The 14833-nt window shown below is 39.0% G+C and overlaps 2 protein-coding genes across 2 annotated transcripts; both read left to right on the top strand.

Annotated features, from left to right (window-relative positions):
* The first annotated feature begins 235 nt into the window (after positions 1-235).
* Positions 236-6431, top strand: cenpu (centromere protein U). The gene is made up of 14 exons (XM_046406613.1): positions 236-357; positions 945-999; positions 1102-1189; positions 1626-1848; positions 1973-2179; positions 2523-2607; positions 2714-2800; positions 2890-2980; positions 3418-3544; positions 4416-4494; positions 4846-4893; positions 5541-5602; positions 5809-5965; positions 6127-6431. Exons 1-14 carry the CDS (start codon positions 353-355, stop codon positions 6250-6252), a joined length of 1440 nt encoding a protein of 479 aa, XP_046262569.1. The 5' UTR covers positions 236-352; the 3' UTR covers positions 6253-6431.
* A 235-nt stretch (positions 6432-6666) lies between these two features.
* Positions 6667-12841, top strand: LOC124068393 (caspase-3-like). The gene is made up of 7 exons (XM_046406615.1): positions 6667-6789; positions 8469-8549; positions 8804-8955; positions 10426-10554; positions 11378-11553; positions 12085-12205; positions 12416-12841. Exons 2-7 carry the CDS (start codon positions 8473-8475, stop codon positions 12643-12645), a joined length of 885 nt encoding a protein of 294 aa, XP_046262571.1. The 5' UTR covers positions 6667-6789; positions 8469-8472; the 3' UTR covers positions 12646-12841.
* The last annotated feature ends 1992 nt before the right edge of the window (positions 12842-14833 follow it).

The following is a 14833-nucleotide window of genomic DNA, read 5'->3' as shown; positions in this document are numbered from 1 at the left end:
GCATTAAAAATACAAAAACTGTTAAGAAACCCTCTCGCTTTCCGTAGGACAAGGTTATGCGATACCGCTTAGGATACATATTAATTCTGTATTTTCGGTGTAAAATGTTTATTGAAAATATTATCCAACCATGCCGCATCGCCGTAAAAGTAAGCACGAAATTTTATAATTTTGTCCATATAAAGTCTCATTTTGAGTTGTAATCTTTTATTTTTAATAAATTGTACCACCTTGCACCCCTGTATATGTAATATGGTACAGTCCAAGAAACTGAAGCGTTAGCGGGAAGCGGTTTTCTGTTCGAAATCCCGAGTGTTTACAAAACAGATTTACAAGCTACAATTTTTTCCTAATGAGGTGGGTAATATCATTTATAAATCATAATCTAATCTAACCAAGTTTTGCACTCATATCTGTAAGGTCACTAATTTCATTTTAAAATCTAACGTTGCTTGTCTGCACGAAAATGTTAACGTTTATCTTAACGTTAGCCTGAGAAATCGGTAAAAAATAAAATAAAATAAGCTCTTGTGCTGCTAGTGTCACGTATACTAGTTAAGTTACAACTTCACAAAACTGTTTTGTGCTGTTGGCAACCGCCATGTAATTGTAAACTAGATACTGTTACAGATGTAGAGCTGAAAGATGTGCGAGAGATAAGATGTCAGACTAGCTTGGTAAATAAGGGATTTGTGTTGTTTGGTGATGTAACTTAAGCATACCAAATCTTATAAGAGCGATTAACAACTCCAAAAAGTACTCTGTCACATTTGTAACTTTGCAGTGAACATTAATGTGTTAAATTAGTGAATGAAAGTTGGAGGTTTAGCCACGTAACAGCTAAGGAAATAACAACTCCCTGTGAGATCTGGGGCCACCAGTTAATGAATTTATTTTATTGGAGTTAAATATTAACACTGCCGCTGTCCTCTTTGTTTTCACAGTGCCAAAAAGGGCAGAAGAGCCAAAGTGCTCAAAGTGCCACAAGATGAGAATCCAGTGAGTTAGTCCTGTGTTGCCACACCTTACCGTGAAGCAAGCTTGATTGACTGTAAAATATTGAATTGGGATTTTATTATTGTCTGTTGTGTTCACATCCAGAAAGATTCATCTCTAGATAATGTGGATTCTCCCGATCTGTCTGCCATAGAGAAAGTTAGTTTTCTGGAGGGACTACAGCTTAATTATGGTGAGCCTCCATACTTTACTGCTTTGTCTTTACCCATATCAGTGTCATTTTGTCTCCACAAGTATTAAACAGTCCCCAAGACTATTCAAATGCAAATGTTGGAAAAATAATGAAACTGACTTCAAACACACACAATCTCTGATAAACTATATTTTACAAATGGAGTGTAGAACTATTTCTTAGATGTAATTAAATCAATAAATTACCATGATACCATTACAAGTTTATTGATAATGAACTGTACTTTTTATTTTTATTAAATTCCTAATCTTCTGTCACAACTGTGACAAGTAAGTTCAATCAACATTATTTTTACTATCAGCACTTGCTCAGGCTGATTTCAGATTTTTATGTATTGTTTATATGGGTCGTGATGTTTTCAGAGCCTGTCAAACCACCAGTCTTGTGCCGATGAACAAACTCTTCTGCTGCCCAGGTAACCCTCTGCATAGTACCGCCATGGAGGAAGATCTAAATCAGTTAGAAGACGGACCAGCGAACAAAGAAAAAGCTGGGAGGACGGACATTCCTCAGACGTTGAAGACTGCTGTTAAACAGCGTGGCAGCGCTGTAAAGAGGAAGGAGACCGAGAGGGATGAGGAAGAGGAGGAAAAGAAGAAGAGGAGAAGAAAGTTAAAGACAGGCAAAGTCCAAGCCAGGTAAGGTCGAAAGAGTTTGTTTGCTATCGTTACTTTCCAAACTGATACCACTATATTATGATGTGGATTCAGCTTGTTGCTGGTGGTCTCAGTGGACTCCAACTGTTTTCTCTGCATTGAACAGCCTTGAGAAGGCAGGAGAAGCAAAGAAAAAGAACAAAACGCCTCAGGGAGAAAGAGCAAAGTTGGATGTGGAGAGGAAGGAGTCAGACCAAAGTCCCATCCTCCAGGAAGACCAGCAGGCCACCCAACCAGCTGGCAGACTCAAACATTTGGTTGTGAAGAAACCGAAAAGAAAAGAAAAGAGTGCTGGATGGACGTCTGCAGTGAGGTGAGCTCACATGAAGAGGTTATCTTCATGAAGTGACATGTGTAGATATGGAAAAAAATAATTTGCATTATAATCCATCAACATGACTGCTCTATGTCAAATCTAATGTAATTCATCCAGTATCAGAGTTGTGATGAAATACATCCATGAACATGTGCAATAGCTTGTCATTAGTTTGTTCCAAGTCCGGGTAGAACAGCGTGAAGACATTGGTTGCATAGCCCTGTGTTTATGTATTGTTCATGAACGCCCATACATTATCATGGACTTTCTTGTCTCTCTTGTGTAATGATGTACCGATCTATCGTCTCATCAATTTCTTTACTCGTCTCCGTCTGCTGAGGCAAAGGAAAAATCAGCACATGAAGAACGGAAAGAAGACAGAGAGTGAATCAGGAAGTGGAAAGTCCAGTGACTCTCTCTCACACGTAAGGCAGTGAATGATGATATACAACAGTTGCAGTAATAAGGTCATAATGAAAGCAACTATGGGGAAAAAAATAGCAATGGAAACTGTACATCTGCTTCTTTCAGGAGGAATCTGACCCTGGCACTACAAAGCGTGGACGGAAGTACATTCTGTCGTCTGATGAGGAGGTGGTGGACGAGGACATCAGTTGGGTATGGACTAACATCAGTCGTCCACAGGAGTGTGGCTGAGATTGGGACTTTTCATGTATTTGAATTCATTTTTTGTGTAATTTATTCAGAACCCGAGTCCAAAGAAAGCCAAGGTGCGTAGTTTGGACAGAATAAGACAGTCTTCATCCGACACAGCAAAATCTAGAAAGCTTTCATCAGGTAAGTTAAAAGAGCCCAAGAGGATGTTATCAGTTCAGGCTTGTCTGTCAGTGCAATCTGAAGCAAGGAGACAATGTCAATGTACAATGACAATAAACACTGGAAACAAAGGGAAATGGCTAGCCTGCCTCTAACCAAAGTTAACAAAATCCGCCTAGCACCACCTCTGAAGCTTGTAGATTAATTTACTATATCTTGTTTGTTTAATCTGTACAAAAAAATAAAGCATAAAATCAATGAGCTGTGGTTTTACAAGGGGTTATGTAGGTTTAGTATTTCTTGGACAGGTAAACACTTGCTGAGTTTTGGAAATCTTGAAAATATTGTTAAGGCTTCACAGTCGTTTTATTTTTTGACTGCAAGCTGTTGTTCACAAGATTGCAACTATGTTTATTCTTTAAACTTGAAACACTAAAACCAAATTCTTCCACCTGAAGGCAGTGCATCTGCAAAAGCAGAAAAGACCAACACCGATAAACAGAGGAGAAAGAGACGTGGTCGTCAGGGAGGAACAGAGTTAGAGGTGCTGCTGGATGCTTTCCTGGACTTTTGTGAGCAGTACAGGTAAACCAAGACAGAAACACTTCATAATAAGGGTACAAATGATACATTTTAGTAATGCTTAATCATCATTGAATGTTAATTTATAGTTACACCCCATGCAATCAAGTTATCTGGATTCCATTTAGATAAATCTTTATTTCAGCCAATGTATTTGCCCAGTAGCATCTGTTTGAGAAATATGAAGATTTTTTTTTAGGCAGATGACATTAGCACCCAGCTGTCTGTTGCCAGCAATGCTACATGCACCTTTGTCTCTTTCAGCTGTTGAGGCATGTCGCCATTGACTTGTACAGTGAAGTGACATGCCGCCTCAGCACATCCCTGTAATTACCAGAAACTCTTGCTAACACATGGTTAACGTTATGAAAGAGTTCATTTTAACCCACACTGTGATTTTGTCCTGAAAACAATTTTACTAGTATTATTATTATAAGTAGTGATAAGTCTAAAAAGACTAAGTCAATGTTGGCTTCTGGTTTCATGCAGAACTTTAACCCCAGTCTCTCATCACCTGTGTTCAACTTATTCATAGTAGCTGGTAAATAAGTGGCATGTGACTTCTCATCTGGGTGAAAGACTTTTTTGTAATCAAACTGGTCATCAGATGCAGACATTTAGATAATGAACATAAATACATACGAAGTTACATGTCTAAACTTTTATGTAAGTGGAATCCAGCTACGATTGATGACATATCAGTTGGTGTATGAAGTCATGAGGGACATTCAAACAGTCACTTTTCTCAAACACCTCTAGCTGATGTCTGTAGCCTGTCGCCTTACGCTTTCATATCATGTCACCACCACAAAATGACTACTTACATTGAGAGATTTTGTTTCATTTTTTTGTGTGTGTATGTTTATTTTTCCAGAGAATCTGTGGAGTCTAAAGCAGTCAAACAGTCCATTTATTATTTCTCCTCCAATGTGAAAGAGCAACTCTTGGAGAAGGTCAGACCTTTCAAACTCTGTTTTATTTTTAACACCAAGCTGAAGCGAAAGAGCAACCAAACTGTTGTTGTTGTTTTTGGTCTTGGTAGGCATCTAAAAATTAAGACTTATTTTTGTTCACTATTAAAATGTATTTATAGTGCCGCCATGCAGGCACTTTATCAGTGTGAAAGCATTTCCTTGTTCATAAAATTAGAAAATGTTGTAACACAGCAAGAATTTTTTTAGGCTAATATGCTTGAGGTGTTTTTAATCTAAATTGGGATATGACCATCCAGAATGTACTGATATAAAGAAATAAAACTTGTTAAACCTTTGAAAATAGTATGTTCTTTGGTGTGTCTCTTCCAGATCTCTTCTTACAAGGAAATCAGGGCTCTGAAAAGAGAAAATGCGAAGGTAATTAAACAACCACCTTTTCACCACGCTAGCAGCTTGCCTCAAGGGAGAGGACTGTTGGTCGTTCCGTTTACTGCTTTTATCCACACTGAGATATCTCAATAGCACAACAACAATTTTATTTTGTAAGGTTCTTTGTGATTACCAGAGGATGATGCCCACTGACTTTGGTGATCCTTGACCCTTCTGCTAATGTAACTACTGTGGTTTTGAGTGAAATGTCTCAGTAATTATGGGATGGATTGTAATAAAAGTGGGTGCAGATATTTATATCGCCCTCAGAATGAATTATCCTAACTTTGGCGGTCCTCTGACCTTTTATCAAATGCCATAATCAGGTTACAATATGTCCAATACTTTGGTTTATGACCACTTGAATTATTAATCTCATTCCCGTTGACTACATTGGGATTTAGAGGTAATAAGCAAATGTCTGCATTACCTGCCATTCAGCCTCAGAAATTCTCGCATTGCTGTAGATTAGATAGATAGATAGATATACTTTATTGAAATTGCAGAAAAGTGTAGGGACAGGGTCTCGAACCCTACCCCCCCAACACTTAGGTCCCCAGCACTACCCAGTGCACCACCATATTATTATGGATAAAAGATCTTGATGGCATGATGTGTGTGTCTGTGTGTGTTAGGTGGGTTCTTTGATCCGTACAAAGACACAGAGACTGCTGGATGCCAAATATGAGCTAATGAGGTGAGAGACAATTCAAAGGCACAAAAATGTCACTTTTTATTCCCACAAACCAAATTACTGTTTTTTTATGTGTCTGTAAACTAAAATGAATCCATTTTTAAAATAATTAGCCATAAAAACATCCATGGTGTTGCCAGCTACATACTCACACACACAAAAACACTCAACTACTCAAAATGACTGTGTGTGTGTGCATGTTTGGTCAGGGCAGAGAAACAGCAATGGTTGCTGCAGAAGGAGAAAGCTGAACTTGAACTCAGACTGGCTGATCTGAGACAAAGTCAGGCCTTCCTGCATGACATCAGCGAGCTCAACAGACAATACTTGGGCTTCCGACACAAACATCCCAAAGAGAAAGAGACGGTACACACACGCACACACTCTGATATTGTTAGTAATGGAAATAATGACCTCAATACTGCCTGATTATTTGTGTCAAGTATCAAGGATAAGCTGATGCTTTTCAGGAGTTTCAGTGAAACTCTCATTTTAACCCACTCCTTTTCTCTCCTCCTGTCCTTCAGTATGGTGCATCCAGCCTGGCGGCTCTGCTCTGGGAAACCAAGCATATTCATTCAACAGACCATCAGCTGAGAGATATCAATAACAGACTGGAAAAAAGACTGAGGGAGACTGAGACTTTGAAATAATGTGCTTCACACAGATTAAAGGTTGTCCAAGAGTGCCCACTATAAGCAATGCTAAGGCTGCTGGAAATTCTTAATACGGTCCTTAATACAGAAAGCTGCTTGACATTTTGGATTGGATGTTGTGGTTCATACTTTATTGTGTATACTCACCAAATGTATAATAAATGCAAAAAACATAACGCCTGTTTTTTTGGGTTTTTTGAACATGTTTTTCCTTACATTAAAATATAAATCCTGTTTTGAAGTGTGTGGTTTGAAGGGTAAGTAATTTTCATAAACGCATTAAAAGTGCACATTCCCGTCACATCTACATCTACATTCTTTTAACATTCTAACACACACGAGATATGTGTTGTAACCGGACTTGAACGTTTTATAAGCCAATCGACTGCTCCCCTTGGGAAAGGTGTGCACTACTTTTCATTGCTGTCCCGCCCATACAGGGAGTAACGATCCTGATTGGCTGAGAGTTTCAGGCCTGTACTTTAAGCAACAATTTGACATTTCCTTTAATGACTCAACCGTGTTACTAAAACGGTAGGTTCATTTTGGTTTAACGTTTTATTAATGTGTTCGAAAGAGTTTGAAGAAGCATAACTTTGTTGTGTCGGCTGTAGGTTTCACAGCACTGGTAAAACCGGTGGTCTTAATCAGTCTTACTAACTACATTTTTAGCAACCTGACAAATAAGTTTACAGTTGTCGTTCTGCAGTGGCGGGCATTTGTGAATCCCTTACGTGTTTAAAGCATAATGCAGGTGGCCAAAATGACTTATTAGTATGTTATGACATGTACTTCAACGTTTCTGTTGCTGTCAGTTTAGTCAGTATATTCGCTGATCACGTTTTTAGGTAGGAAATTTCATGTATACGTTTACGTTGAAATGTAACGTTGCTTGCTGCTCGGTTTTTGCATCGGTTGAAGCTTGTTGACAGACATATGTGACTCAGGTGAAAATGGGACATTATTTGTAAACAAAGCTTTGAATAAAATATTCTCGTCATTGTCTTCCACAGAAAAGATTAACGTTCTTACATCGATGTTCGCTTTGCTGAAAAAATGGGGAATAGTTGTTGTAGTTTCGCTATGAGTTACGTCCGAAAGGCCTTACAAGACTTACAGTGATACACTAAAGATAAATTATGATATGTATAATATCACATATATGTGTGTGTGTGTGAGAGAGAGATATATATTATACATATCACCTCAGATTCATTCATGAACTTCACAGTAGCAAAGGCAAAGTGAGTAGCTGCAGAGGAAGCCTTGGTTCTCGCGGTCAGTTTGACATCATCACGGTTTGCTGGTTTGATTTGAAGTCGGATTGCGGATTAAAACCGCTTTACATTTTGTCATCATGTGTCAAATCGTTTGAATCGAATATACTAACAGAAATTCCCCAGTTCAGTTCGTCAGAGTTTGTGCTTTCCTGTAAGGAATCACAATCAGTAGTTCAACTGTGAATGTTTTGAATATGAAAATGAAACCGTGCTGATTACACCTGTGGACAAACCACCCACCTGACTGCAAAACAAGCTAAGTTCTAATAAATAAAATAAGGTTTTCCCTCAGTGGTTTATAGCAAAGAGGAGGTCGGCCACCTAACCTGAAGAAAGACTGCAAATAAAATTAGATAAGGATTAAAAGAATACAATTACACCAAACACTCACAGCAAATACTAATTAATGGGTTTGACCATTTCAGTTGGGTCTGGCTTACTTACGGGGCCTAACTCGGCAAAACTATTTCCTGCTTATTTCTGGAAAGCTTGTACTGGCCTGGGGAATTTTTCTCTCTCTGAGCGTTACTATTTTGTTTACTTCATTGTTTAAGGAAAACAAATCTAAGAGATCCATCTTGAGATTGTTGTTTATGAGATGAGTTTTAAACAAAAAAAAAGCCTTAAATATCCATGATTAGTCAGATTATAGTTACATTACAGATATAGATACATTGTTACTTTTGAAAGAGATAAAGAGTTTTGTTCCAGACCACATGAAAAACTGCATAACTGTACAGTAATATACTTCAAACATCAACTGAATACCAACAAAGACTGTGCAAACACTAGTCTAGTCTAAGTGTGAAATAATCAAGTAATGAACCCTGCATTTCTACTGCAAGGTACTGAATACCAGGAAACTGAGGAAACAAGTTTGGTTTTTTTTTTCCACCGCATACATCACTGCCTCTTATGCAATCATGTCTGCAGGAAGATGGCTGAGTGTCGAGGTGATGGTGACCCGCAGAGTAATGAGGACGCAGTGGATAACTTTAAGTTTTTCTCAAAGAGGTAATTATCATCCACTGGCTGTTTAACTACTCACAGATATTAGATAAGGTCCTTACTGCAGGCATGAGTGAAACCGCAAACACAAGAGTCATGCCACGTCTCAAATGCACAAACTGTCATTAAACAAGCCTCTCAAGTTAAGTTACATGTACCTTTAACCTGTCAAAATGTGTTGAAAAAGTCTGCTTAAGTGTGATGCTGCTCCTCAAGTTCCTCTAGTTTCAGATCATGTCAAAGTGTGTTGTTGGGTATAGAGGGCCCACAGGACCTACAGAACAAAAGGAGTCTACTTCCGTCAGCAGCAGCCATAAAGAAGGAGTCTCTGACCCTTACCGCTACAAGATGGACTATCCCTGCCTTGGAATCTGTCTGATTATCAACAATAAGAACTTCCATCCTAAGACACGTAAATATGCCCATTCAACAAGTCTTCACACACACACTGTTACACACGCCTGTCGATTTCATTTTATGACCACTTGCACAAATGTTCTGTAAATAGCTAGTAGCTATTCTCATATGTCAGTGCATCATGCAATAATTGGCAAGGTGTAAAACAAGTCCAAGCAGATTGCACCAGTGGAGACGTGGTGTGTCTACAGATGATAAGAGTGTGATTAAAATTAATTTCTGAGTAACCACTGTGACATGTCAAAAGCACAGGTGTATATGATAAAATGAATGGTGGCCGAATTCCATTTAGTTGTTTCAGTTTCAGGATTTTGATGGTGACACATAAACGTGTGTGTGAATATGAACATAACAGAGCCTTCAGTGTAGCTGTGTCACATATGCAAAGCGGACTGCAGTTAGACCAGAAAACTGGCAGTCTGCTGTCTAAATCCTCTTGGGTCTACAAAATAAAACTCCAGTACAAGCTGTTGTTATGGCAATTTCATTTCTGCCTGTAGTGAGTTAAGCAAAGGAAAACACAACAAATCCGGAGCATAGCATGCACCAAAATGTTTAAATCTCTATAGAGGAGGCAACACACAGAACCACACGGCAGCAAGCAGTTCAGAGTTGTGCCCCACTGGTTGAAGACTTCATCTCATTTTATACTTTCTGATGTGTCTCTGGTTCTTTGTTTGGAGCTTCAAAGACATTAAGATAAAATAAGATAAGAACTTTATTGATCCCACAGGAAATTGTTGTGCCAGGGTTGCAATACAAAGAGGCAAATAAAAGTATCAAGTAATCAACACAAAATATAAAATAACAGGGTAGTGTAAAAAATAACTGAGTACTGTAAAAAAATACATATATATATATAATAATATACATGACATAGATAACGGCAGATAAGGTGTAGAATGGAACGGATAAGGTGCAGATACAATCTTAAAGTGTTAATTGTAGTGCAGGATAAATTATTATTGTCCTATGTGGGGAAAAGGGATGAATTGAAGAGTTTGATAGCCACAGGGAGGAAGGACTTCCTGTGGCGTTCTGTGGAGCACAGGTTGAAGGAAAAACAGACAGGATGCGATAACTGTTAGTACCCCAATTCAGGTTTATCTCTTGTGAGATGAAGATCTCTTCCTGCCCTCTGCTTTATCCAGGATGTTATTTATAAACATGCTATAACAGTCAGTTCACCAGGTAATTTCTTGGTCACTATAACACTACACAACTAAAGCTACAGATTAACTACATTAAGTATGAAGTAAAAGTAAACATTATGTCATTGTTACTACAAAGCATGCGAAATTTCCATCACACTGTGTAAAGTTTCACAAGCAGGAAGTGTCAGTTCAGTTTGTGTTGCATTCAGTTTTAGAGCAAGCGCTTGAGTCCAAGTAAGCCTTGGACTGTCTTGTAGGTGCTCACACTGAAAGTCAACTGCGTTTCTTTTGTGTTTTTTGTGTGTCTGCAGAGATGAGTTCTCGTACTGGGACAGATGCCGATGCTGCTCTCGCTGTGAAGACCTTCACTGCTCTGGGATACAAGATTAGAATTTTCAATGATCTGACCATGAAAGAGATGACACAACTGATGTTAAATGGTAATAAAAACTACAGTTTTTCATTCATTAGGTTGTTTATGGTCATATTAATGCTACATTTAAATGGTACCCAATAATCAAGTATCATGTGACCTTTGCTGCATTACCACCAGATGACAGAGTGTGAGTGTCTCTCAAACATGCTCACAGCTTTAATGGGGTTTAGGGTCAGGATACTGTTTGGATTCTGTGAAGTCGTTTCCCATGCCAGACCTATAGGTTCCTGCATTGTGGGAACTGAAACTGCAGCATACTTAAAGAGTAACTAAACCCCTGAAGCACTTTTTTATGTATAAAATCAATATATAAATACAATATAAGTATTTAGTAGTGTTACTGATTGATTCAGGTCCAAATCTTGACATTTTAGTGGAAAGTATTTGACTTTTCCGTTTTGTGTGAAACCCGGCTATTGCGACTGAGTTCTGTGAGTGGCTGAGCTGGAGGCAGGTGACGTCACCAAGCAGTTGTGAGGTTGCAGGTGTGTGTGTGTTTTAGAGAGTTGTTTCATTTAGCATCAGTTAGTTTTAGTATTCATTAGCTGGTGGCAAGATGGGTCAAAGCTGTTGCTTTCTTGGCTGCACAGACACCACTGATCGCCCGCTGCAGCCGGCGCCCACCGGCCCACATTGATACTTCCACCTTCCAGACGCATTTTTTTTTAATTTCATGAATAGCGGATGTTAAGTCCCGACTCTGTGGTTTAGTTGCTCTTTAAATATCATCATTATTCTCAAGATATTGTGTTGGCCAACAGTTATAATGAGAAAAGAAAGTGCATCTAGACTTGTGATGTCTTATTGCCTTGTCCTGCTGTCTCCAGTGTCCCAGGAGGACCATAGTGATCGCGCGTCGTTTGCGTGTGTGTTGCTAAGTCATGGAGACGAGGGCTTGATATATGGAACTGATGGCCCAGAAAAGTTTGAAAACCTGACAAAGTGCTTCAAAGGACGTCACTGCAAGAGTCTGTTGGGGAAACCGAAGCTCTTCTTCATACAGGTCAGTTCAGTATACCCACGTTACCACATGCGGACGCTTGTCATAGCAGACACAAACCCGTTCGTGTTGTGCCATCACGTGCAGTATGTGTCTTTGGATGCTTGTGCACAGGCTTGTTGTGAGCCATCGCTGAGGACTTTGGAAAATAAAATTACTAAAAAAAAAAAACAATTGAAGTGTTAAATAAAACATTGCAATCATTATGAATACACAGTTTTTAAAAAACTACACGGGGAGACTTACGGCTTCGATATTTCCAAAATCCTGGCTATGGCTGTGCTTGTATGTGCTTGTTGTGTTGTGTGAGGTTTGTTACACCGGGTCTAGGTTTTCAAAAGGACCCAGTCAGACTTACCAAGTGGGTTTTCACATAAAACATTTCCTTTGTATTTTGGTGCATAAATATAGTAAGACAAAATCAGAAAGATTAAAAGCAAATACTGAAAATGTTGAGAAAAGATGGAAAAAAATCTATGAAAATATGCACAATGTCTGTTTTTAAATAACATATTACTGTGTGATGCTTTTTAGGCATGCCGTGGCATGCAGCTGGACGATGGAGCCTTCATCGAGGTCGACAGTGTAGACGAACAAACATCAGAGAGGATTCCTACGGAGGCAGATTTCCTGTATGCTTATTCCACTGCTCCAGGTAACTTCCTAATATAATAATAACAGTAACCTTCTTGTTCTGTTAAGATCTCCGCCCTTTCACAGTGCTGCACTGTGGTCATTAAATGTCAGCTGGGTATTCGAATGGGAATCTGATATTCAGATTGTTTGTTCATAGTGAAATGGTGATGCGCCCCGTCACTGTGCGCACCTTTTCGTCAGAGCTTTAACCCAGTAAATTGTCCTGCAGGCTACTACTCGTGGAGAAACACATCCAAAGGCTCCTGGTTCATGCAGTCGTTGTGCGAGATGCTGCTGCGTTACCACAGAGAACTGGAGCTCATGCAAATCATGACTCGAGTCAACCACAAGGTGGCGCTGTACTTCGAGTCTTCCTCCTCTCTGCCTGGGTTTGATGGCAAGAAGCAGATCCCCTGCATCGTGTCGATGTTGACGAAAGACTTCTACTTTCCTGTCTAGATCAAGAAACCTTTTTTTTTTTTTAACCATTTGCCAGTTTCTGTCTAAAGCAGATAATCTGATTTCTGCTCCCTGTGACCAAATCTTGTTAATTTGAATGCACTGTCATTACTACACATTAAGTGTAGTCCTCTGGGAAACATGTTGGTGTTGATCATTATGTTTTTACAGAAAAATAAAAGGCACTGGAACTCTATCCCATTCTCTTTTTACCTCACAAACATACTACATGTTCATCGGATCAACAGCTCGTGAACCTTCCACAACTTGTCTGAATGCTGTGCAATAAATGCACAAGCACAAAGCCCAAAACAGACTTCTGGAGCTGAACGCAGTCTATTAAAATAATGCAGTTATGTTTATGTAGTGTGCAGATTGTGAATCTACCAACACAGCAATAATAATGCTCAGGCCAGTGATGAATACTCTAAATGTGAGTGCAATTGTAGAATATCCAGAGTGACGCACTTTATTTTTTTGTGATGGTCGTAGCTCTGCTGCTCTGCTGCTCTGCTGTAGGTGGTGTAGTTGCTGGTGTAGTTCTGTTGAGGTATTACTTATGTACTACTACACAGCAACTGTCATTGCCTCTGGACATCTGGAGATGTTGTTTTGACTTTAAGAAGAGTTGATTTTAAGCACTGTAGATGTATTTGGTAATAATAAGTAAATACAAGGCTGTAGTCTCTCAGTCATCACATCCAATCACATTGTTGAGTATAAAAACAATAACATCAAATTTTATTTGCACTGTGGGAAAAGGTAAAATGACAGGTCTTCAAGACTTTGGCAGTACATTTTTGTCTAAACACTGAATTGCAATTGGATAATTTCAGCACAGAAAATGAGGTGTTTTCAAGTAGACAATTTCTGATTGACTGTTTTTGTCTTCAGTCTGTCTGCTAGTCAGTCACAAGGAGAATGGAGGCAGGATAAAGTTATTACGGTGCTCATTACTGTTCACTGTATGTGGATGGGAGCAAACAGAAATTAATTCGGGCAAAATAAGGTTTACTTAAATGAGATTATTACTATTATTTTTACATGGCAGTTTAACATTTTTCACAATTTCTCATTCATGTGTGCGTGCGGAGACCTCCTGTACCACAAGGGGGCAGCATGATCAAAGTGGCATTGAAATAAACCCTCAGCAAGACTTTCATACTGTTGCACTCACTTGCAAAGCTGCTCCTTTGGCCGAGAATTTGTTTTAATTTTAGTCTACTCGCAAAAGGATAACTGGAGTTAAAAGAAAGAGATTTAAAGCAATGCATCAAAGATTTGACATTTATTTCATGTAATGAAGGCTGCTTTTTAAAGAAAAAAAATCCAGGATTAGAACTAAAGTAAATTTCTGGCTGTACACCAATATTAATCGATGCTGCACTGAGCCTGTTATGTACTTTGATTTGAAATATCATCAGACATTGTTAATATTAATGATTAACAGTTTATGAGGATTGTTTTGAAAGTTAGGGGAGCCATGTGCATATGTAACCACTAGAGGGAGCCAGAGCAACACTCAGTGTATTTCAGAGAGCCTTTAATGAATCAGCAGTCTTTCAAATTATGCTCTCTTCCAGGAACTGAAATTCTGCTTGTCTTAACCCCTCGTGCACAGATTGGACCATTTGGACGGTTAAAATACAGACATGTAAGGCTTTCCACGTGGCGTCTGTCTTTGCAGACAGTGTGGTGCCAAGATTCATTCCAGCTGTCAAGTTTCTGTGTATCTCGATGATTTGAACAAGGGTATGATGCAGAGCATGACTGTCTCTCTTCTTCTTAATGTTCCTATTGGCCTGTTTATCTGCTTTTGTTTTTGGCCCATCAATTTTGTTGTTAGATTGGTTTATTAGATTCCTCCCAGTCCTCAGCTCCATTAGTGTGTGTGTGTGTGCATACGTATGTGTCAGAAAGAGATAACCCTTATGGCCATGTGCAGTTATCAGCAGTGACTGTTGCAAACTGCCACCTGACACACTTTACACATCTTTCAGTTGTAAGTAGTAAATTAGAGTGCTTTTCAAACATCATACTTTCCATTCCTTCATTTTTCAAAAGCTGTTTTCTCTTTGACGTAAGCAGACAGGCAGAAACTGCACACATTTCATGATCATATTCTAACATCCTGCAGCTTAGAGCTTGAATAGCCGCTTTTCGTGCATTGTGTTTGCAGTTAGATAAA

This window comes from Scatophagus argus, chromosome 12 (genome assembly GCF_020382885.2).
Source record: "Scatophagus argus isolate fScaArg1 chromosome 12, fScaArg1.pri, whole genome shotgun sequence".
Lineage (NCBI taxonomy): Eukaryota > Metazoa > Chordata > Actinopteri > Scatophagidae > Scatophagus > Scatophagus argus.
The sequence above is the reverse complement of the archived record's forward strand: the minus strand, read 5'-3'. Positions and strand labels throughout refer to the sequence as shown.